The sequence below is a fragment of the Callospermophilus lateralis genome, chromosome X, assembly GCF_048772815.1.
Source record: "Callospermophilus lateralis isolate mCalLat2 chromosome X, mCalLat2.hap1, whole genome shotgun sequence".
NCBI classification, from domain to species: Eukaryota; Metazoa; Chordata; class Mammalia; order Rodentia; family Sciuridae; genus Callospermophilus; species Callospermophilus lateralis.
In genome coordinates this window covers 36,910,248-36,935,560 of record NC_135325.1, presented here as the reverse complement: position 1 = coordinate 36,935,560, position 25,313 = coordinate 36,910,248, and the positions used below count along the sequence as shown (strand labels likewise).

The 25,313-nt window shown below is 44.6% G+C and overlaps 1 protein-coding gene and 1 non-coding gene across 4 annotated transcripts; both read right to left on the bottom strand.

Moving 5' to 3' along the window:
- Nucleotides 1-494: 494 nt before the first annotated feature.
- LOC143638925 (melanoma-associated antigen D4) lies at nucleotides 495-7,625 on the bottom strand. 3 transcript variants are annotated; one of them, XM_077106934.1, is made up of 13 exons: nucleotides 7,527-7,625; nucleotides 6,312-6,552; nucleotides 5,241-6,068; nucleotides 4,671-4,874; nucleotides 4,500-4,563; nucleotides 4,305-4,384; nucleotides 3,862-3,953; nucleotides 3,183-3,262; nucleotides 3,057-3,099; nucleotides 2,646-2,708; nucleotides 1,555-1,669; nucleotides 847-1,277; nucleotides 495-692 (listed from the first exon to the last, which is right to left on the bottom strand). In XM_077106934.1, exons 2-13 carry the CDS (start codon nucleotides 6,519-6,521, stop codon nucleotides 629-631), a joined length of 2,274 nt encoding a protein of 757 aa, XP_076963049.1. In that variant the 5' UTR covers nucleotides 6,522-6,552; nucleotides 7,527-7,625; the 3' UTR covers nucleotides 495-628. The 3 variants fall into 3 exon arrangements, with proteins under 3 accessions (XP_076963049.1, XP_076963050.1, XP_076963051.1); XM_077106935.1 differs by having other exon boundaries at nucleotides 495-638; XM_077106936.1 differs by lacking the exon at nucleotides 495-692 and having other exon boundaries at nucleotides 843-1,277.
- Nucleotides 1,903-2,032, bottom strand: LOC143639589 (small nucleolar RNA SNORA11). The gene has a single exon (XR_013154735.1). It is a non-coding gene; the product is annotated as a small nucleolar RNA SNORA11 (small nucleolar RNA).
- Nucleotides 7,626-25,313: the final 17,688 nt, after the last annotated feature.

Genomic DNA, 25,313 nt, shown 5'->3' with positions numbered 1-25,313 from the left:
TGGGCTTAAGACTCCGTCCCGGGGTGAGGGTCCTGAATTGCCTCATGTTGAGCGAAGGGTTATGGGACCAGGTCCCCACAAAAGTGGGGGCTCGGGTGAGTGAACCCTGTGGTTGCCCATGGGCACAATCATTCTGTGGTATGGTGGCACTAACCTCCAGGCCCTCCATTCTCCTGCTGCCTCTTGCCTTCTACCTGTTGCTACTTGAACTGCCTTCATGGGGCATCACAAAAGCGCTTAAACTGGGGCCTCCTCCAACTCACTGTCCCCCCTCTCACCTGGAACTGTCACACCTCCCTGCATTCCACCTGTAACTGTAGCCGTGAGCTCCATCTGCAGAGGCGAGGCAACCAGAAGAAGCGACCTCCTTACCAGACCAGCCAAAGGCCAACATAGCCACACATGCACAGGTGAAGCAAGAGACTACCCAATTCATTTTGCAACTTTAATGTAACACTGATACCAAAACATGAACACACAAGAAAAAGCACACAACGAAAGCAGGAGCAGCAAGGGGAGCTTCGCGTTGCATGGCCCCTCCGACCCACAGGGAGAAGCGCCTGGAGTGCTGCTTAAGAGGGACTCTGCAGAGGCAGTCTGGCTGGATGAGGACCATCACGGCACGTCCTCAACGCTGTCTGGAACACGAGGAATAAAACGGAAACGGATGGATGGAGGCCCACAGCAACCAGCTGGGGTAATACACAGGGCAACGGGTGTCATTCCATGTTTCCACAGGCTCGCCACCGCCCAGCCCCTAGCCCTCCCCCTAGCCCTCCTGGGGCCTCCCCCGGGCTCCCCCACAGCCCTCCTGCAGGTCTCACGGCCCTGGGCAAAACTTCTTACTGGATCCAGGAGAAGAAGCTGGCGCCAACTCGGGCGGCATTTCTGGTCCGGATGGTGGAGCTGGTGCTGGGGCCATCAAGGATGCTGGTGCTGGCCCCGCCGTTGGTGCCGCTGCTGACACCAGCTCTCCATGTGGCTCTCCTATTGGCACGGTTGCTATTCAGAATGTACTGATGGTACCTGGCCCAGAACGCAAAGGGGATCCTGGCCCAGGCGTCGCCGAAATCCCCGTCCTCATCCCAGGTCAGCAGCTCAGACTGTATGTCGTCCCAGCTCCACCGCCCAATCAGAGCTTCGTCCCCGATATTCATCTGCGCCCTCATCTGGGCCCTGGCATGTTCCTCGGCCATCTCCACATCCATCGTCTTGAAAGCATCATCCACAGCCTCCAAGAAGTGAGCCTTCCATTCCCGGGGGTCCCGGTTCTGGTTCTGAGGTGGGAAACAGCAGCCTCAGTGCCAGGGCTACCCCACAATTCAGGCAGCACCTGCTGCCGGCCACACCCTCCTAGGCGCTTCAGGAAATGACCACAAAAAGAAAGACCCCTGGAATCGGGCCACATCCGGCACAATCACCACCTCTGTGAACTTGTCTTCTTCTCTTAGGAACCGCTCAGCGTCCACACGAGGAGGCCGTGACCAAGAAACGAACAAGGCATGCAAAGTGCCACCCCCCGAGGCCTGGCACCCCACACAGGTTCCCAGGTACCTGGGCAATGAATCTCAGGACCCTCATCTTGCTGGTCTCGTGGCGGGCTCGCAGGCCCCACAGAAACTCATACTCAGGCGGGCTGCTGTTGGGGATCTTCTTGTACTCCAGGTACCTGAGCGAGAGAGGAAAATGTCCTTGGCTTCTTTCCCAGCAGACCCGTTGTTGTGGAACCCATGGGTTCCATCGGGCCCCTCCTCTACCCCAGAGCTGCAGCTCGGCTGGCAGAGGAGGGCTGCCCCGCCTGCCCCCAGTCTCACCCCCAGGACCTCCACCCCCAACAGCGTGGCCCTCACGGCTTCACAGCAGTGGGCCCACCCGGAAGCCACGTGCAGGTCAAGAGTGGACATGTGTAGGGCATATGCTCACGGGGAGGCCACAAGTGTTGTGCCTCTCATCATCATAGCCCCAGAATTCCTGTTGGGTGTGTTGTAAACAGAGGAGCCATTCTTCGGGCCCCCTGCTCTGAGCACACCCCGTCACTAGTGGCCCCCAACAAAGAAAGACTGCCGAGCCCCTGAAAGATGTACCATTGACAATGGCAGGAAATAAAGGAAAAAAAAAAAAAAAAGAGTCAGCCAAGAGGATCTCCATGGGTTAGTCTAAATTCCTGACCCTTTTGTGTGTGCGTGCGTGTGTGCCTGCCCATCTGCTTGTGCACATGCCTGCCCGTCTGCCTGCCTGTGTCCCTGCTTGCGTGTCCTCCAAGAAGCAAGGGCAGGTTGGGTCTAGGCCTGGAACCCAGGAGAGCTGGGCGCCCAGCCTTTCCGGCTATGGGCCATACTTGGTGACCTCCCTTCCCCAAGCCCCTGGCTCCTCAGGTGCACAAAGAGCAGGGGAAATTCCTTTGGCGGTCCATAGGGCAGGTGTTCAGTGACATGGTGGCCCTAACACACACACATGCCCTCAGCACACTCCCAGTCAACACAGGCTCCCAGTTCCAGAGACAGCCCCAGAATTCTCCCCCCCGACCTCACCCGGGCTGGGCCCTGCTCGTGCTGGGTTACAAAATGGGATGGGCATGTCTTCTCCACCTGACTGGCACTGTGGAGTACCCCAGAGGGATGTGAGGTCAGCTCAGCAATACTTACTTCTGCTTCACGAAGTCATCTGTGATCAGCTTCCTCAGATCACCAAGGAAAGGGTGCCTCACCCTGAGGGCAAGCAAAGACATCCATGACCAGTGAGGGTTGCAGTGGCGGACACGGGCGGCAGCATTTCCGGGCACCTTCACTGGCTTCCCAGCCCGTGGGGACTGCCTTCCCGGGACAGGGCACACAGCGGAGGCCAGGTGACCCGGTGGATCCCCTAACTCTGTCTCTCTGAGGTGTCCTCTGTGGAGAGAGCTCTGAGGGACTGAGAGGTTGGCATCGTTACCGCATCCATCCCTAGGGAGACCCTCTGTTCTCTAGCTAGCCCGGGCGCCCCACTCCTTTCTAATCCCGGGACCTCCTCTGCCATAGGACAGCACCCAAGGGCAGGGGCCGAGGAGCCAGTCATACCCAGGGCGCAGTCCCATCTTGCGGAGTGCCTCCCAGAGGATAGCTGCGAGGGGAGACGGAGGACGAGAGATTGGCACCCAAAGATGAGACCGTGGCCAAATCCCCAGGTGCAGAGCCAGCACTCACCCTCGCTGGCACGGTTGCCATTCATGAAGATGACGCCCAGAATCACCAAGAGGAGACTCAGCCGAGGAGTGTCCTTGGTCCTACAGGTGGAGAGAGAGAGGGAAGGGATGCTGTGCAGAGGCCACTGCCATCAACGATGCAGCCGGCTCCCCATCCACCCTCTCCCAGGTTACCCATGGGGAGGGGAAATTCTTGGCAGGGATAAGTAGCCTGATGCTCCATGGATCACAGACAATTCCACCTGGCGGAAAGAGACTTAACTGCCTCGCCCATAACCGGGGCATCTGATACCCCTCCTCCCCAGGGTTCTGCAGAGCATGGGGTGAGTCAGGGAGCACGAGCTGGGCAAGTGGCCATGGGGTGTCCAGAGGCGCCTTCAGGAGGGCCATGCCCACCTCAGGGTCTGCACTCTACAGGAAGCTCTCCCTGGAGGACCACCCTGCTGCGCCCATGCCAGCAGGGATGCAGTGAACCACCTTCCTCCCACCCAAGGGCAAAAATCCTGCGATGCTCTCCCCCCCAGGATGCTGCTCATTTTATACAGCGGTCCCTGGGCACTGCGACCTCCCAGGGTGGGCCCTGCCGGGGGCCCTCCAGCCCTGTGTTCCTGGACCCTCAGAGGATGCAGACAGGGACAAGGCATCCCCAAGGAGGTCACGACATTCTTTCCCCTCCTTACTTCCCGAGAAGACGAGCTGAAGAATCCCGGGTGCAGATGAGAATGTACAGGTGCTCCTCCTTGTCGATTTCCTTCAGGTGGATCCCAAACTTCTACATGGTAAGAAAACAGAGTGAGATCTACCCCCACGCTGGGCATCGTGCAGCCAGCCAGTCAAGCCCCATGAGACGTGTCCTCCTCCCCTAATCCAAACCTGTGTGTGAGGGCGGGGGTGGGGGGGGAGGAGGACAGGAGACCCACCACAGGAGACAGACTCTCAGAGCAGGGCCTGGGAAGGGGCAGGTGTCGCCCTGCGGGGGCAGTGGAAACTCACAGGTGGAGGGCTAGCGGAGGTCCCCAGAGCAGGTAGGGTGGGAACTGGGCCTCCAGGGGCCACAGGCCATCCCACTGCTCCACAGCTCTAATCTCCAGTCGCGTGGAGCAGCTTCTGTCCCCGCACCCACCTTTTCCAGAGTGTAGGTGGCTCGTTCAATGATCTCAGGGAAATGTTCATCATATTCCCGGATGACGTCCTTCATCATGTCTGCGGGAGGGGGGCAGTTAGGGGAGGCACCTGGGCTGAGCAGGGTCCTCATAGCTGAGCTCCCTCAGCCAGTCATGCTGAAGGCAGCCGGTCGGGGCCCCGCTCTGCTGCCTACCTGAGCGCTTGATGGGGATCTTCTTGTAGTCCTTAATCATTAGGTATTTCACCAGCTTATTTGCCTGGAGGAGGAGGAACGCGGGGGTACATCGAGGCACGGGTGGCCAAACAGTGCTGGCCCGTGGGGTAGGAGGGGATGGTGACGCAGAGTGTGGACTTCTTATCTTACCCTCTCTTGCAGAAGGGTCACGTTGCGAGGGGGCAAGCACAGGACATGCCTCGAAGGTATCTGGGACCTTGGGGCCACCGGGGCCCGAGGGGCCGACTGAGCCTGTGCCAAAGATGGGGGCTGCGATGCTCTCCAGGTCGGTGGCACGGCGGGGGGCTCTCTCTCCTCCTCGCTGCTCTCATAATCCTCGACAAGGTGCTTGGACTGTATCATGAGACAGAGAGGAGTCTAGCAGACTTCCCGTGCCAAAGCACCCGCCACACACCTTCCCCCCAACAGGCGCTTGGAGGCGAGCGTAGTATGAGCAGTGGCTGGCACGTGCTGAGAGCTTGCTAAGTGCCAGGCTCTGAGCCAGCCTCTTCTCCCACCAGCCCCGAGGGCTGGAACTACGTGGAGTCAAAACACACTCAGCAGCCTTGTGCTGCAGAAGCATGGACTAAGCTGGGATGAGAGTAGGGGGAGGGTGGGGGGGGGAGAGGAGAGGAGAGGTGAGGTGGGGAGAGGGGAAGGGGGAGAGAAGGGGCAAGGCAGGGGAGCAAGGGGCTGTGCCGATGGCACAGGAGTCCATACCTTCTTTGTCCTCTTGCCTCCCATTCTGGTCCAGGGCTCAGCACTGTGCTGGGCAGTGGCAGCTGCCCCCTCCTGCTCGGGGATGCTTGTGGCCGCCTTGGCCTTGGCTGCAGCAGCTGCCGCCACATTCTGAGGCTCCACCCACCGAGTCTTGGCCAGCGCCTTCCCAGACTTGGTGGTCTTGGGCCGGGTGGCTGACCCCTCCCTGGCAGGTGCTGCCTGGGGCACACAAGAGGCAGCACTGGGACCCTCTGTGGGGGCCTCTTGGGCCGGGGCAGGTCTCTTGGGACGAGGGAAGGCCATGCCACTGACACCTGCCGGCTGAGTGAAATCAAAGACATCGTTCTGGCCCAGGAAGGCTGTCTGGGGCTGGGTGGCATCCCTCTCGCTGGCACTTGGAGCCTGAGTGAAAGCACAGGCGGTGCTGGGGCCCTCTGCAGCAGCTTCCTGCGCCAGGAAGGCTGTCTGGGGCTGTGTGGAGGTTGCTGGAGCCCCAGGGGCGGCCCCCTCACTGGCGACTAGCGTCTGGGAGGTCTGCTGAGAGGCACGGCTGGTCTCAGGGGTGGCCCCCTGAGCCTCGGCATATGTCATTGGCTGGGCGTCCTCTACTAGGGCCTGCTGTGCGGCCCTCATCTGGTTAGAGATCGCCTGGTTGAAGGACCTGCAGGCAGCAGAGGCAGCAGCCCGAGCGGCTCGGTTGGAGGCGGCAGAGCGGGCTACGTTGGCAGCGCGGGCCTCCGTCTCATTGGCAAGGGTGTCCGGATCCAGCTGCAATGCCTCCACCAGGGTCTGGGCCAGCACAGGGTTTTCCAGTTCCCAGGGCTCATTCTGCAAGGCCAGAGGAGCGGGGCGCGAGAGGGGAGGGCACACACAACTCTACACGCTGCCATGGTGCTTCCCTGGAGGCCCAGCCTCCTCCCACCAGCTGGCCCTGGCCACCCCTCAGCAAGACAGGGAAGGTTCGCGAAAGCTGGCCATGCCTTGCCCACTCGGCCCTCCCCCTTCCTTCACCCACCCCGCTGCACAGGGGTCAAGGCTCAGGGCAAGCAGGTGCCCAAGAAGGGGCCTCACCGCTAGGAAGCGAAAGCCTGAACCCAAGCTCCCAAAGGCTCTCAGGAGATGGATGTCAAGGCTGGTGAGGGTGCCATAGCCACCGAAAGCACCAAATTCTTCATAGTCGTTGCCTCCAACCATCTCTTCCTCCCTGGCTCGCTGGCTCCCCTCATCCATGTCTCCAGAGTTGGAGTTTTCCGACTGCCCGCTGTGGCTTCTCTCAGCCATGCCGCGGGTCCCAAGGAGGAGACAGCTCAGCCTGAGAGGGAGGGTGAGGCAGCTTCAGGGGGAGGGTGCGGGATTCAGTGAGGCGGGATCTCTCGCGAGCTGAGGGGCCGCAATCATCAGGTTACTAAGCAGTACAAGGCAGCACAAGGAGGTGGTGGTGGCGCAGCGGCGGCGGTGGCAGCAGCGAGGGGGTGGGGTGGGGGGGTCTGAAGGGGTAGCCGCGGTCAGGGGCAGAGCCCCACCAGAGGGATAGAGGAGGCCCCGTCCCCAAAGGGCTGTTGAGCACCGGCAGGCTCCCCATCCCTGAGGCTACGTTACAGCGTTTGAACTGGGGTGCACCTGAGAGCTCAGGTCCCATGAGTCCCGAAGGAAGGGGATGCGTTGAGAGAGGGAGAAACAAAGGGCTTGGGCTTGAGGGCCACAGCTGGGGACCGCGACCAAGGGGGAGCAGACGCCAGGGCTCAGACAACAGCGACAGCCCCAAGCTCTGGGAAACCGAATCCCGGGGACCTTGGGGCCAGGTCCCCGCCAGGGCGGGGGTGGAGGGGGGATTCAGCTGATTCCGGTCTAGGCTGGGCTCGGAAAGGATGGCTAGGGGTGGATGGTGCATAGGATGAGGGCCTTGGACCGAGGCGAGGTTCCAACTGGAGCCCTGGTGAGCTCAGGTCCAAGGGCCGGGACTCCGGGAAGGGGGCAAGCGGTCAGCTCCTCCGGAGTCATCTAGGAGCCTGGGGTGGGGGTGGGGCCTCGGACCTGAGGAAGCTCAGCTCTGAGCACACGGGTCTGCCCCACGGGTGGGGAGCATGGGCTCTGGGGACGGTAGGCTGGGATCTGGGCGCGCGGGCGGGATGGTCATAGCGGGGGTGCTCCTATCTCCACCTCGGGTCTAATGGGGTTCCGGTTCCGAGCGCTCCGGCTTTGTTCAGATCCGGAGGGCGGGGGCAGGGCGCAGCGTGTCGGGTTGCACTCGCCCTCGCCAGGTCCTGTCTGGGGCTGGATCCTTACCTTCCCTGGGGCTCCAATGGCGTCCGTCCTCAGCACCAGGAACCCCGCAGCCGCGCCCTCGCCTACTGCTGCCAGCACAGCAGCTCGGACCACCCCGCCCCTTTTCTCCGCGCACCCCCGGCGGCTGGGGAGCCTGCGCATGCGCGGACCCCTCCAGCCCTCCCGCTTTCCCAACAAAAGCCCTTTCCTCCAGGTCCCCAGTGCGCATGCGATTCCGCGGGTGAGTGGGTGGGCAGGGGGGCGGCGGGGTGGGGGTCTTCTTCCCGCCAGATGCCCCTTCACCCCTCCTCCTCCCGCCGCAGGCGAGCTCACTCGTACCCCGCAGTACAGCTCCACGCACCCAAGTTCCTATTCTCAACCCACACCCCTCACTGTCGCACAATGCTTCTAGCTCCTGCCCTTCCACCCAAGCTCCTCCAGCCTGGTCCTGGATACTTTATGCCCCATCTCCCCGACATGTCCCCTTTGGCCACGTTAAAGAAGTCTCTGGCAGCGTCTGGAACCGCAACAAGTGGGAAACCCTCGACCTGTGACCTGCGGGGCCAGGAAACTGTTGGTGGCCAGAGGATGGAAGCGCCCCTCGCGCTGCCCTCCACCATCCATCTCTAGGGCCCCCAGACACTCTGGCTACATCTGCCACCTCCACTGCCTTTCTTGCAGCTTGGCAGGCCACAGCGGGATCCGTTGCCAGGCCTGTGTTCCTCTCTCAGCAGCTCTGGCAGGTGCATGGAGCCTCCCCATTTGACAGACCAGGAAACAGAGGCACAGACAGTCGCAGGGCAAGGGCCAGACAAGTCCTGGAGCCCGTGAACAGAATGTGCACCATTTGGGCCCGGTTCTTTCTGAGAGCAAAGTCCCTGCTGTGCTCCTGCAGGCCCGGGGACCAAGGCACCCTCCTCTCCTCCATTGGAGCCATATACCTCCCCCACCACCGCATCTGCCCCAAAGGACCAAGGCTTGTGCTCTGGGAGGCCTAAGCTCATGCCCTGAGCTCTGTGTGGGCCCATCCACATGTGGCCCTTGTTCCTTGTGGAGGTGGGGGGGGGTCTGCTCTCTGCTGCCACTGCAGAGCCTCTTGCCTGTGACGCCCTCAGGCTGCCTTCAGAGACCTTCCAGGTGCCCTGAGGGAGCTGCCAAGACAAGTGGGTGTTTCTTGACAGTCTGTCCCATGGCAAGCCCTGGTTCACAACCAATGCTTGCCTGCCCCCTTCCACGCCAGGGGTGGTCTTGCAGAAAAAAAGCTATGCCCCGCCCCCGGCTGTGGGAGCCTGCTGGGGTCACTAGAGCCCCTTGAACCTGGCTCTCCAATGTGAAAACATGGGAAGCACAGTAAGGGGGTCCTGCCCAAGGACATCCAGGCTGCTGTGCTCCTAGGATGACCAGGAGAGACTGCTTTTGAGGCAGAGAATGCAAAAGCCCCATCTCAAATCGGAATGCAACTATTCTTTTCGCAAGAAGAAAACTTGTGAATTTATTTCCGCTCTGTGTGACAGGGAGCCAGCCTTCAGAATGAAGACCCAGAAGAACAGGGAGACCTGTGTATGTGGGGGAACAATCTTGCAGAAGTAGGGTTGTGGGACCAAACGGTACAACACAATGCTAATAAAAGGAGGGGAGCTTCAGAAGCCCTGCACCTTGGGATTCGTTTCTGTGTCCCTGCATGGCATCCACTTCTTCTGGGTATGGGAAGGACCCCTCTGGAATGATGTTCTTAGGGTCCAAGTTAGGGGAGCTTTGGAGCATTCTTTGACAGCCGGCTTCAGGGGAGAAGGGTGGGGAAAAGTCAGAGAGCCTTCCCTCCTTCTGCTCTTTTCTCCGAGGCCACACCACCATATCCTGAGGCACAGTATCCTGAACCCCATCATTCATCCTCCCCAAGAAGTTGCCACCATCCATCAACTGGGTGGGTGCCTTGTCTCCTAAGCCATTGGACCAGTCTCCCCCAGTCAGGCCAGTCCAGTTAAACAGCCAACAGTGTGTCGAGGTACAAAGAGGTGGCTTCGCAGGTGGGCTTCCACCCCAGTGGGCCTCTCCGTGGTGGGATCCAACAGGTGTCTAGTGACGGGCATTGCTAAATGGAAGCAGAGGAGGAGCCGAGGTTAGTGGTCAGAACCACTTCCATCTCTGAGTCCAGAGGGCCGTCGGTCAGGAAGATTTCCAGGTTGGAGTGTGAAGCATCTTCAAGTGAAGAGAGGACTGGCAATGGCAGCCCAAAAGAGTTCCCTGGTCTCCGGTGTGGGTCGGGTGTTGCAGTGAACTTTCTGTGTGGCTTGTTCAGAAACAGGTACAAAGGTTTTCTGTCCGTGCATAAGCTGCTGCGGTGATTTCTCTGGCTTCTGTAATGAGAATGTGTTGGACGCTTACTCTGTCACAAGCACCGTTACAAACACTTGATATCTTAATATTTACGTGTAATAGCTCATTGAGTCCTCACAGACATGTCATGTGATGAGACAAATATTTGCCCATCCTCGTTGTATAGACGAGAAGGCCGAAGAACAGAGTAACTTGCCCAAGGTCCGGGGTACCAAGACTTGGAGACCTTGTCTGTATAGACTGAGAGCTGGTGGAAGAATTGAGGAGTTCTCAACGGTATTAAGTAGGTCTAATTTGGGGAGCCAGTGATTTTCTTTTGCAATTAAGCTTGTTTTTCACGGATACTCTGGAACATTAAAAAAAAAAAAAAAAAAAAAAAAAACATGCATCTTATTGGGACACCATGTGATGTTCTGATACTCCTGCACATTGTATAATGTTTACTTTCCCTTAATTCATTTTATCCTATACATAAATCATAGGAATGGTACTTATCGATGTGTTACTATGTAATGTTTCTATGGCTTTGTACGCTATGTAATGTTTAAATCAGCTCAAACACGTCTATCTCCTCCAATGCTTTTCATTCCTTTATGTCCACAACTTTCAAAATCCTTTCTTTTAGCTCTGTGAAATGTGCAGTACATTGTTACCGTCTACCCTCACCCTACCCTGCAGTGGCACACCAGGGCTTCTTACTCCTCCCTAACCGTGTCTCATCACGCATTGACCAACCTATCCAAGTCCCTCCTTCTCCCCTTCTCTCCCCAACCTCTGGGAACCACCAGTCTATTCTCAACTTCTGTCAGATCACACTTTTACATTCCACATGTTGTTTCCATTTCACTTGTTTTATTAGCATTATTCATATATAGTCAAGGGACTCCAACAAACAAAAAAAACTTGAAAATAATGAAAACTTGGCGAATCATTTTTTAATTTCAAAATGTAGTTGTGAAACTACCATAACCAAAAGAGTATAATACTAGAAAAAAAGAACAGAAATATGAACCAGTGGAATAAAATAGAGACCCCAGAAATAAACCTTTATATCTATGGACAATTTATTTTAGAAAAGTGTACCAAGACTATTCAATAGGGGAAGGAAGAGTCTTTAAAGCAAATGATATTGTGAAAATTGGGTATCTACATGAAGATAAATGAAGTAGTACTCTTACGTTTCACCAAATGTAAAAGTAACTCATAGTGAATAAACTAACTGAATGTAAGCAGATAACTATAAACCTTGTAGAGGAAAACTTAAAGGATAAGTTCCATATCATTGTGTTGGCAATGATTTCTTAGGCATAATACCAGAAACACATGCATCAAAAAAAATTGGACTTAATCACAATTGATTTTTTGCATCCAAAGACACCATCAAAAGGTAGTGAAGTCGATGCACACAATGGAAGAAAATATTTAAAATTAATATCTTATAATAAATATATTAATTGATTATGGATATTCCATAATATGAAATGAGATTGTATAACTCAATGACAAAAATACAGTTAATCTTATTCAGAAATGGGGAAAGAACTTCGATAGACATATCTCCAAAGAGATACATAGATGGCCAATAAGCACTTGAGAAGATGCTCAACATCACTAATCTTTAACGAAATGCAAATAAAAATCACAATTAGATACCCTTATGCACCGTTTCAAATAGCTACTATGTTAAAAATACACATACCTGCACACACACATAATCCCCCAAATGCAAATTAATACCACAATAACCACAATATCCCTTCACATGTGTTAGACTTGCTATTTTAGAAATATAAAAGGTTGCAAGCATTGACAAACCTGGAGACAAAGGATGGTGATGTAAATCACTTGATGGTGATGTAAATTAGTTCAGTCATTCTGGAAAATGGTATGGAGTTTCCTTAAAACTTAAAAATAGAATTGCCAAGTGACCTAGAAATTCTAGTTCTTCTATCCAAAAGAAGTCAAATCAGTATGCTAAAGAGATATCTGCATCCCCATATCAATTGTCACATTATTTACGATAGCCATAATGATATGGAATCAACGTGAGTATCCACCAATAGAAGATCTGACAAAGAAAATGTGATGCATATACATAGTGGAGTACTTACTATTCAGCCTTTAAAGAGAAGGACATTCTATCATTTGTGACAACATAGAAAGACCTGGAGAACTTTGTGTTAAGTAGAATAAGCCAGGAACAAAAAGACTGGGATTTTAAGAACTCAAACTCATAGAAATACAGTAGAATGGTTGTCATCAGGAGGTAGAGCAGAGAGTTTGGGAGGTGCTTATCCGTGGATACAAAATTTCAGTTAGAAGCATCACAGATCTGTTATACAATATGATGGATGACTATGATAGCAGTATGTTGTGTTCTTAAAAATTGCTAGTGATTAAGTGTTCTTACCAAAAAAAATCAGTATGTGAACTAATGCATATGTTAATTAGCTTCAATTTAGCCATTCCATAATGTATGCATATTTCAAAACAACGTGGTATACACAAAAATCTATATACTTTTGTCAATTAAAAAATAAAATGTAGAAAAACACACAAACCAGAAAATGACAAGTGTTGATAAGAATGTGAAAAAATTACATTCCTGGAGAAAACATAAATGGTGCAGTCACTATAGAAAATAATGGGGCTTTTTTGTAGTGGTCATTCAAAAAATTAAATGTGAAATTAGGACATAATATTGCAAGTTTACTTCTGATTATATAACCAAAACAAGAAAGCAAGGACTCAAACATATATTTCTATTCCCATGCTCAAAGCAGCATTATTTGTCAATAATCAAAAGTAGATAACTGGGTAAACCAAGAATAATTATATACACAGTGGAATACTATTCAGCCTTCTGAAAGAATAACATTTTGGTACACTTTATAAAATGAATGAACCTGAGGACATTAAACTAAATGAAATAATCCAGACACAATAGGAAAAATGTATGATGTCACTTAGATGAGTTATTCTGAGGAGTCAAATTCATAGACAAATAAAATGTTGATTGCCAGAGGTTGAGAAGAGGGGAATGTAGAATTATTTTTAAGGTATACAAAATTTCAATTTGAAATGATGAAAAGGATCTAGAGATGGGTTGTAGTGATGGTTGCACCAAAGTATTAGATATACATGATGCCACATTTATGTTACATACATTGTAACACTATGAAAATATTGAACATAAATACTGTCACATGCCCAACTCATTTCCCACATTAGTATGAAACAGAAATGAAAACCTATAGCCACATCATAATATATATTTGATATATATTTGCATGTTTTGCAGGTTTATTCACAATTACCCAAACCAGAAGCAATGCAAATACCCATCAACTTTTGAATGAGTAAAGAATATATGGTTTCTTTATACAATGGAATATTATTCATCAATCAAAAGAACAAACTATTGTTACACATTAAAAATGTGTTCTTGCAGATAGCTCATTTGTTAATCAAATTTCATTGATTTATTTATTTTGCTATTGAGTTATATGAGTTTCTTATGCATTCATTTGTAAACTCCCTATTGGGTATATGGATTGCAAATATTCTTTCCCATTTCATTGATTGTCTTTCCTTTTGTAGACTGTATTTTTTTCTGGGAAAAAAAATTTTAGTTTGATATAGTCTCACTTTTTTTTTTGTTTTTGTGTTTGGTGTCATATTCATAGGATCATTGTGAAAACAAATACCAAGGAGTTTTCCCCGTTTTCTTCTAGGAATTTTATGGGTTTGGGTCTTATATTTAGTTATTTAATTGATTTTGAATAATTTTTGCATACAGTAGAAGACAAATATCTAATTTCAATCTTTTGCATGTGGATATCTAGATTTCACGACATTTATTGAAGTGACTATCATTTCCATATTGTGTATTCTGATCACTTTTATTGAAAACTGGTTGACTGTTATGTGTATGTTTATTTTATGGACTCAGTTGTCTTCTATTAGCTTATGTGTCTGTTTTTATTTCAGTACAATATTCTTTGGATTATTATATATTTATAATATACTTTGCCATCAAGTAGTGTGGGCCTTCTTTTTCATGATTGCCTTGGATATTCAGGGTCTTCCAGGTATATTAAAAAAGGTCTCAACATCACTAATCATGAAACAAATGCAAATCAAAACTATAATTGAAATGGCACCCTCATATCTGTTAAGATAGATAACATCAAAATGTCAAATGATAACAAGTATTGGTGAGGATGTAGCAAAAGGGAATGCTTATACACTATGGTTGGATCATATGGTGGTACAGCCACTAGGGAAAACAGTATAGACATTCCTCAATAAGCTAAAACTAGAACTATTATTATGATCCAGCAAATTCTACTTCTGGGTATATATCCATAGAATTGAAACCAGGATCTTAAAGAAATGTCAACACTTCCATGTTCATTACAGTATTATTCACAATAGTCATGATCATGGAAACAACCTAAGTGTCCATCAATGGATGAATGGATTAAAAAAAGTGATTTGTAATGGAATATTATTCAGCCTTTAAAAAGAAGGAAAGTGTGCCATTTGCAATAATATGAGTCAAACTGAAGGATATTATGCTAGGTGGAAATCATCCAGACACATAAAAATAAATACTGAATTATCTCATTTATATGTGGCATCTCCATTTATATGTGGAACAAATTTGGGGGGTCTAATGTACAACATGATGAAAATACTTAATAACAATATATTGTATGATTATTTACCAAGAGGGTAGGAATTAAGTGTGTTCAGTACCAAATAACTTTATGAAGTGATGGATATTTTAATCTACTAGATTGTGAAAATCAATTAATAATTTATGCATATATCACAATATCACATTGAATACCTTACATACATTCAATTTTCCTTGCCAGTTATACCTCAATAAATCTTAGAAAGGGAGGAAAAATAAGTAAAGCCATTGTATTGCTTGAGGAAACAGTAATGACCTTCCATGTAAGCCAATGAGGATTCTCTTAGGGACTCATGATTACCACCCATCTTCTATATCTAAGACTAGACTCAAGCACCAGCAAACTCATAAAAAATAGGTATAAAGTCTTATGCTTGAAAAGATGTGCCACACTCCAAAAGAACTACTCGAGTTTTCTAATTCATATAGGTAGAAATCCAGAGAATATGTGTGGGAATAGATAGGATATAATGGCAAAAGAAACATAGAGTTGGATCATGCCAAATATATTAATGAGGGCTCACTTAAAGATTCTGAATTTAATGTTGTGGCTTGGGGAATTATAAAGGGCTCTAACAGCTTAGATAATGGACAGAAAACATGAATCAAAAGATTGCCCACTGTGAGTCAATTGGATATGTTCAACTTCCTGTAGAGAAAGAGAATCAAAGGCTTAGGGAGATTGGAATATTAGAGTACTTTTGTCATTTAGGACCTACTCATCCATGCTGTCAAGATTCAGAAGACACATCTTAGATCAATACCTTGAGAAATAAATTTGAGGGGAGTCCCAACATCCTTGAAGAGCTCCTTATCCCTCTTCTCTGTATGCCAGATCTCACAGTCGGAACCACAGCTGCTCAATTGGAAAATCTAAATGCATTAAATGTAATTGCATCCCTGAGTATCACAGATAAGTAGCATTATTTAACCACCGAAGGCAAGATGGTCAGAGTTACCATAATGTACTAAGAGTTGAAGCAGCAATCTGAATAATCTGAGTCATACCGACCTATGGCATTGAGAAGTGAATCATGGTTTTATAGAAGTAAAATAGATAGAAATCCTACTAAATTATTACCTGGTCTCTATAAGAAAAAATGTTCTAGGTCAAGTGAAAAGAAAGTGAAATCATAAAAGCAGGCAACCATTGCCCTTCAATTAATTCTCAGACTAGAGCCAGTTTACAAATTTATTCCCCTGGAATGAAGGGGAGGCTGAGCCTCCTTAAGGAAGGACTCCAGAATACTACAGATAATTAACACTGCTAATTTCTTTGCACGGCTATCCCCAAAGGGGCCCACAGCCTTTTGCCAAGGTACGTATGCTTTGGGGTAAAGGAAATAACTGGGGACAGCTAGACACTGACTCTGGACTGGCACTAATTACAGGAGATTCAAATGTCACTGTGACCCTCCAGTCAAACTCAGGGCTTGTGGAGGTCAGATGATCAATAGAGTTTATGGAGTAATTTGTAAGGCACTTTAATATCAGAGGGTGGGAAGTAAATCAAACTAAAGTTCAGTAGCCTTCTATCTCAGTGAAATTTCTAGAATCCCAGTTGTGTGGCACCCAACACAAGACTTCAAAACAGATCCAAACTGCTGTGCAAAGTTCTCTACCACTTGGGCCATATAATACAGTATATCCAATGTTGCTTCACTGATATGCTGTTTGAAATCTTTTGTAGAGTCTAGTTGAATTACTGTGTAATATTTTAGTACCTTGAACCAAGGCCCTGCCATAATCCTCAAATACTACTCTTCTTTTAAGAAACAGCTCATGGAGCATGAAGAGAGAACCTACAGAATGGGAGAAACTTTTGAGCAGCTACTTCTCTGGGATTAATATCCAGAAAAGATACAAAGAACTAAAAAAACTTAGCAGCATAAAAACAAATTTCCCAGGCTGAAGTTGTGGCTCAGTAGTAGTGTACTTGCCTGGCATGTGTGAGGCACTGGGTTTGAGTCTCAGCACCACATATAAATACATTTTAAAATAGAGTTCTATTAACAACTAAAAAAATTAAAAATTACTTAATAAATAGGCAAAAGAACTAAACAGAAATTTCTCAATAGAAGAAAGAAAAAAAGGATCACAAATATGAAAAAATGTTCAACATCTCTAGCAATCAGGGAAATGCAAATCAAAACTACACTAAAATTTCATCTTACTCCAGACAGAAAGGCAATTATCAAGAATATGAGCAGCAATATATTTTGGCGAGGTTGTGGGGAGAAATGAACACTTGTACATTGCTGATGGGACTGCAGACTAGTACAACCACTCTGGAAAGCAGTATAGTGATTCCTCAAAAAACTGGTAATGGAACCACTACACAACCCAGCTAACAACACTCCTTGGTATTTTTCCCAAAGATCTAAAATCAGCATACTACAGCTATACAGCCACATCACTGTTTATAGAAGCACAATTCACAATAGCTAAAATATGGAATCAACCCAGATGTCCATCAATAGATGAATGGATTAAGAAACACACACACACACACACACACACACACACACACACAATGGAGTTCTACTCAGCCATTTAAAAGAATGAAATTATGGCATTTGGTGACCACAGGTCACCAAATTTTCTATGCAAGCTAAGATGCTCATTTGCTGGTAAGTGGATGGAAATGGAGAATATGATGCTAAGTGAAATTAGCCAAACTCAGAAACTCTAAAGTCAAATGTTTTCCCTCATATGTGGAAGCTAGAGCATAAAGTACCAATTAAATACAAATAGACGAGTGAAAGGAAGGCTAATAGACTAGAGGAAGGAGAAGGGGACGGGGAAGGAAAAGGGGGATTGTGAACTGAAATAGATTTCTATGCAAGTGTGAGTATGTCAGGATGAATCTAACTATTAGATATAACCATAAAGCTCTAATAAAAAATAAAATGAGGGGGCTGGGGTTATATAGCTCAGTGGTAAAGTGCTTGCCTTGCACATGTGAGGCACTGAGTGTGATCCTCAACACCACATAAAAATAAAAAAATAAATAAAGATATTGTGTCCATCTTAAACTAAAATAAAAAAAGAAAAGAGAAGAGTTCTTGACCTGCTACTGGGCCTTAGTAGAAACTAAATATTTGAACACGGGTCACCAATGTTTCTATGCAAGCTAAGATGCTCATTGTAAAATGGTTGTGCACAGCAGCACTTCATCATCAAATGAAGTGGCATGTACATGATTGGGCCCAAGCAGATTATGAAGGCACAAGTAATTTACATGCAGAAGTGGTCACAAATGCCCATGGCCTCTACTCCTGCAGTACTATCTCTTCTATCTCAACCTGCACCTATGTCTCACTAGGGAGTCCCTACAATTAGTTGACTGAAGAAGAGAAGACTCTGGCCCAGGTTATAAATGGTTCTGCATGATATGAAGTTACTACCCAAAAGTGAACATCTATACTGTTCCATTCTGGGACATCCCAGAAGGAAGTGGTAAAGGGAAATCCTGTCAGTATGCAGAATTTCGGGTTGTGCACCTATTTATATATTTTCCTTGGAAAGAAAAACAGCCCAGTATGCAATTATGTAGTGATTAATGGGATATAACCAGTGGTTTGGCTTGATAGTCATGAATTTGGAAGGAAAGTGTTTAGAAAATTGGTGATAGACATTATGAGGGAAGAGATACATAGACAGACCTTTTAATGGGCAAAAATGTGAGGATATTCGTGGTCCAAGTGAACACTCACCAAAGCATGACCTCAACAAAGAAAGATTTATTAATCAAGTCAATAGGATGACATATTCTATGGATGCTAGTCAGACTTTCCCCAGCCATCTGTCATTGTTCAATAGGTTCATTCATAAAGCAATCATGGTGGCAGGAGTGGAGATTATACACAGGTTTAACAAAATTGACTTTCACTCACCAATGCTGATCTACCTATGACTATTTCTGGGTGCCTAAAATTTCAGCAAGAAACACAAACACAAAACCCAGTGGGATTGTCAGCCAGCAACCTGATGGAAGGCTGATCATATTGCATCACTTGCCTCATGAAAGAAGCACCATTTTGTCATTATGGAATAGATATTGCTCTGCCTAAATTTCCAGCATAAACCTTTTTTTTTTTTTTCCTGTACAGGTACTTAATTTATTTGATGATGCCCATCCACATTGGAGAAAGCTATCTTCTTTACTTGGTCCACTGATTCAAATGCTAATCTCTTCCATAAACATCTTCACAGACACACCCAGAGACAATGTTTTACCAACTATCTGGGTACCTGTTATGATTAGATATTAAATGTTCCCCAAAAGCTCAGGTATGCAACAATGCAAACTTTAGAGGTGAAACTATTAGGTTATGAAAGCCTTCACCCAGTTAGTGAATTAATCCCCTGATAGGGATTAACTGAGTTCTAACTAAAAGCAGGTAGAGTGTGGCTGGGCGAGGTAGGTCATTTGGGGGGGTGCCTTGGGGATCCATATTTTTTCTGCTGTGAGGAAAACTCTCTCTGTTTCTTGATTATGTCCTGAGTCACTTTCCTCCACTACACTCTTCTTCCATGATGTTCGGCCTCATCACAGGCTCAGAGGAATAGAATCAGCCATCTATGGACTATGACCTCTGAAACCATGAGCCCCAAAATAAACTTTTCCTCCTCTAATTGTTCTTATCAGGTCTTTTGATCACAGCAGTGAAAAAGCTGACTAAAACAGTACCAATTAACCCAGCCACACTGACATATAAAGTTAAACATCACAACATATCTTTTCATCTTCCTTGGATAAATGCCTAAAAGTGGAATGTCAACGTCATATGGTAGGTGAATATTAAGTTTTTGAAAAACAAGAAAATTGTTTTCCAAAATCGCTATATTATTATACCTTACTACCAACAATGTACTTAATAAGGTCAATCAGCATTTTAATTTTAGCCATTTTATGGTTATGTAGGGGAAGCTTATTTTGTTTATAATTCGTATTTCCCTAATAACTAAAGGTGTTAAAAACCTTTTCATGTCCTAGTTCCCATCCACTTATTTGTTTTGTGAACTGTCTCTTCAAATCTTCCATTTTCTTATTGCATGCATTAAGATGTTTTTGCCATATTTTTAAATTGGTGCATTAGAGTTGTACATAATGGTGAAACTTGTTGTTACATATTTATACATGCATCAATATAACAATATTAATTTGACCAATAATAGTCCCCAGTATTTCTTTGTTTCATCCCTTCCTCCTTCCCCGAGTCCCTTTCCTCTACTCTACTGATCTCCCTTCAGTTTTCATGAGTGGCCTGCCCACTTTTCTTTTCCTTTGTCTCTAGCTTTTACATAAGAGAGAAAACATGACTCTTGACTTTTATTTTTTTTAGTTTGGCTTATTTTACTTAACATAATGTTCTGAAGTTTCACCCATTTTTCTCACAAAGGACATAATTTCACTTTTCTTTATGGCTAAATAAAATGCCATTGTGTATATATACTGCATTTCTTTAATCATTCATCCATTCATCCATTGCTGGACACCTAGGTTAATCCCATAGTTTGAATATTGTAAATTGTGCTGCCATAAACATGGGTATATATGTATCAATGCAATATGATGACTTTCATTCTGTAGGATAAATACCAAAGAGTTGTATAGCTGGGTTATATGGTATATTCTTATTCTTTTGAGGAAGATTCATACTTATTTCCATAGTGTTTTTACTATTGTACAATCCTACCAATAGTGTGAAAATGTTCCTTTATCTCCACATCTTCTTCATCATTTATTATTGTTTGTATTTCTGATGGCTACCATTGTAACTGGAGTGAGATGAAATCTCAATTGAGTTTTGATTTGCATTTTCGTATTTACTAATGATGTTGAACATTTTTTTCATGTATTTATTGGCCATTTGTACTTATTTTGATGTATCTCTTTAGTTCATTTATGCATTTATTAACTGTGTGTATTTGTGTGCATGTGTGTGTTTTAAATTATTTTTTTAGTTTATTACATATTCTGGATATTAATACTCTGAAGAGTGGCTAGCAAATATTTTTCTCCCATTTTTAAGTTCTCTCTTCATATTTGTAGTTGTTTCCTTTGTTGTGCAAAAGCTTTTAAAATTGATTTATTAACTTAGGGAATTCTTTCCTGAGATTTAGGGGTCTATTGATAAAATAGTTGCTTGAACCTATGTGTTGGAGTGTTGACCCTATATTTTCTTCTAGGATTTGAATAGTTTGTGCTCTAAATCCTAGATCATTGATTCATTTGGGGTTGACTTTTGTGCAGGGTGAGAGAGATCTAAATCCATTCTTCTCTGTGGACAACCAGTTTTCACAGCACAATTTGTTAAGAAAACTGTCTCTTTTCCAGTGTGTGTTTTTGGCATCTTTGTCAAAGATCAGATGGCTGTATCTGTGTGGGTGTGCATGTGTCTTCTATTCTGTACTATTTGTCTTTGTGTCTGTTTTTATGCCAGTACCATGCGGTTTTTGTTACTATCCCTTTGCAGTATAATTTGAGATCAGGTAATGTGATGCCTCCTTTTTTTGACTGAGAATTGCTTTGGCTACTCTGGGTCTTTTATTCTTCCAAATGAATTTTAGGACCATTTTTTCTAGTTCTGTGAAGAATGTCATTGGAATTTTGATGGGGGTTGTATTGAATCCATATATTGCTCTTCATAGTATGGCCATTTTAACAATACTAATTCTGTCTATCTATGAACATGAGAAGTCTTTCCATCTTCTTGTGTCTTCTTCAATATCTTTTTTCAGTGATTATAGTTTTCAATGTACAGGTCTTTCACATCCTTGGTTAGATTTATTCCTAGATAGTTTTTTAAAAGCAATTGTAAAAGAAATTAGGTTTCTGATTTCTTTCTCAGAAGATTTATTATGGATTCATAAGAAAACTATTTATTTGATTTTTGAATATTGATCTTGTAACCTGATATTTTGCTTTTAGCAGTTTTCTGGTGGAGCTTTCTGTATCTTCTAAGAATAGGATCATATTATCTGCAAACAGTGATACTTTGACTTCTTTTTTTCCATTTTTACCCCTTTATTTCCAGCTTTGGCTGATTGCTCTGGCTAGAATTTTTTTATATTATATGGAGTAATAGTGGTGAGAGTGGACATCCTTTTTAAAGGGAAATTGTAATTTTATTTTTGTCAGCATTTCTTTTTTTTAAAAAAAAATGGCACATAATAGTGGAATTTATTATTACATATTTGCACATGCACACAGGGCATAACAATATAATTTGGCTAATATCCCTCTCTAGAACTTCTCTTCTCCCTTCCCACCTCTTGCCCCTAGTACTTTTCCTCCACTGATCTCCCTTTGACTTTTTACTTGTTCTTTTTAGATATACATGACAGTAGAGTATATTTGCTACATTACACATACATGGAGTATAACTTATTCTTATTATAATGTCATTCTTGTTGGAGATGAAGTGGAATTTCACTGGTGGTGTATTCATATTTAAACATAGGAAAGTTAAGACACTTGTCTTGTTCTGGATTACAAAGAACATGCTTTCAGTTTTTCCCCATTCACTATGATGTTGGCTTTGGGTTTGAGGTTTATAGCCTGTTTTAGTAAGTTTTGTGTTGCTGTGAACAAAAGACCCAACAAAAACAATTTAGAAAAGGAGAGGTTTATTTGGGGATCACAGTTTTAGAGGTCTCAGTCCATAGACAGCCACTCCATTGTTCTGGTCTTGCAGTGAGGCAGAATCTCATCACTGAAGAGTTTGTGGAGGAAAGTGTTCAAGAAAGATATGAAACCTGGAAGCAGAGATAGAGATAGAGATAGATAGACGGAGGGAAGGAGAGAGGGAGGGAGGGATATATATATATATATATATATATATATATATATATATATATAGAGAGAGAGAGAGAGAGAGAGAGAGAGAGAACACACACACACTCTCTACTCTCCAGGGACAAAATATGTACCCAAAAGGGCAACCTCCCAGCCATAACCTACCTGCTTATGGTTACCTCCCAGTGAATCCCTACAAGAGTAATGCACTGATTAGGTTAAGACTCCCATAACCTAATCATTTCATCTCTAAGCTTTCTTGAATTATCTCACATATGAGCTTTTGGGGGGCACCTGATATCTAAAGCATAGCATAGCCTTTATGATGTTGAAGTACTTTCCTTCTATCCCTAGTTTCTTCAGTGTTTTTATCATGACTGTGTGCTAAATTTTGTTAAAGGCTTTCTCTGAAACTATTAATATGATTGTGATGTTTTTCTTTAGTTCTATTTATATGGTAAATTATAATTATTGATTTGCATGTATTAAACCATCCTTGCATCCTTGGGATAAAATCATCTTGGTCCTGATATACATTCTTACTATGTTGTTGAATGTAATTTAGAAATGTTTTTATTAAGCATCTTAGTTCATCAGGAATCTTGATCTATAGTTTTCTTTCCTTGATGTGTTCTTATCTAGTTTTGGTATGAGAGTGATACTGGGTTCATAGAATGAATTTGTAAGTATTCCATCCCTTTATTTTTTTATTTTATTTTTGAGTACTTGGAACTGAACTCAGGGGCACTTGACCACATTCCCAGCCCCATTTTGTATTTTATTTAGAGACAGGGTCTCACTGAGTTGCTTAGCACCTCATTTTTCCTGAGGCTGGCTTTGAACTTGCAATCCTCCTGACTCAGCCTCCTAAGCCGCTGGGATTAAAGGTGTGCACCACTATGCCTGGCTCCCTTTATTTTTCATGGAATAATTTGAGGAGCATGGGCATTGGTTCTTTATTAAAGGTCTGCTAGTATTAAGCTGAAAATCTATTTGGTCCTGGATTTTTGTTTGTTGGAAGGCTTTTTATTATTGTTTCTATCTCATTGCTAGTTATTGATTGTTTAGGTTTCCTGTGTCCTCTTGATTCAAATTTTGCAAGTCATGTGTGCCTGGAAATGCATCCATTTCTTCTAGGTTTTCCAATTTATTGGAATATAAGTTTTCAAAATAGTCCCTAATGATCCTCTGGATTTTGTGTCTGTGGTGATTTCCCCTTTTTCATTTCTAATTTTTTTTTTTTTTTACTTTGGGTCTTTTCTGTTTTCTTTTGGTTAGTTTGGCTAAAAGCTTATCAAACTTGTTTATCTGTTCAAAAGCAACTCTTCATTTAATCAATCCTTTTTATTTTTTTTATTCTCAATGTCATTGATTTTGGTTCTGATCTCAATTATTTCCTTCCTTATATTGGTTTTGGAATGAGTTTGTTCCTGTTTTTCAAGAGCCTTGAGATGCCTCATTAGGTCATTTATTTGGTATCATTCTCATTTTCTTATTTAGGAACTCATAGCAACGTTTTTTGTTTGTTTGTTTGTTTGTTCTTCCTTTTGAATCCCTTATTCCAGAAGTTCTGGTATGTTATATCACTATTCTCATTTGATTATAAGAATTTTAAAATTTCTCTTATCACTCATTCATCATTCAAAAGTGTATTGTTCAGGGGATGGGGTTGTGGCACAGTGGTAGAGCGCTCGCCTCACACATGAGAGGCCCTGAGTTCGATCCTCAGCACCGCATAAAAATAAATAAATGAAATACAGATCTTATGTCCAACTATAACTAAAAAATAAATATTTTTAAAAGTATATTGTTCAATATCTATGTTATATATTTTCTGTAGTGTTTTTGGTGTTGATTTCTAATTTCATTCCATTATAATCTATTAAGATGCAAGGAATTATATCAATTTTTTGTATTTGCTAAGAGTTGCTTTATGGCCTAAAATAAGTCTATTTTAGAGAAGGTTCCATGAGTAGCTAAGAAGAAAATGAATTCAACTGTCATTGGATGAAATATTCTATAGATGATTTATAATGTTTTTTAGTTCTGAAGAGACTTTATAATATTTTTTTAGTTGAAGAGTCTTTACTGAATGTATATCTCCATGGCTCAGAGACATGTATTGAAATCACTCAGTATTATTGTTCTGGGCTCTATTTGAATCTTTAATTTGAGTAGGATCTGTTTCATGTAATTTGGTTCACCAACATTTGGGGCATAAATATTTATTTTTTGTTATCTTCTTGTTGGTTTGTTTGCTTTACCAGGGTGAAGTAACCTTCTTTGTGTCTTCTGATTAATTTTGGCTTTAAGCTTTCTTTGTTGGCTATCAGAGTAGCTACTCCTTCTTTTCCTCAGGCTCCACTGGCATGATATATCAATTTCCATCATTTCACTTTTAGCCTGTTGCTGTCTTTACCTGTAAGGTGAGTCTCTTGCAAACAACATAGTTGGGTCTTATTTTTAAATCCCTTTGCCAGCCTGTGTCTTTCATAGGAGATTTGACACCACTTAAATTCAGTTAGTTAGTATAGAGAAATGTTTGTTAAGTCTTGCCATTTTGATTTATTTCTAATGTTTAAATTGGTCCTGTTTCTCATTTGCCTAGCTACTCTCCAAATGAGATTTGTCCATTTGTGAGCTCTGGGATTTGTTTTTTATTTCTTCTATGTGAATCATTTCTTTAAATATTTGCTATGGATTGGGGTTGTGTCTCAGTGGTAGAGTGCTTGTCTTGCATGCGTGACCACTGGGTTCCATCTTCAGTACCACATAAATAAATAAAATAAAGTTATTGTGCCCACCAACAACTTTAAAAAATATATTTGCTATAGCATCAGTTTAGCAGCCATGATTTTCTTTTTTGGCTTCTCCTTATTTTGGAAGGTTTTTATTTCTATGATTTTGAAGGGTGTGCTTGTTGGATATAGCAATCTTTTTGTGATATAAATTTTAATTGATTTTT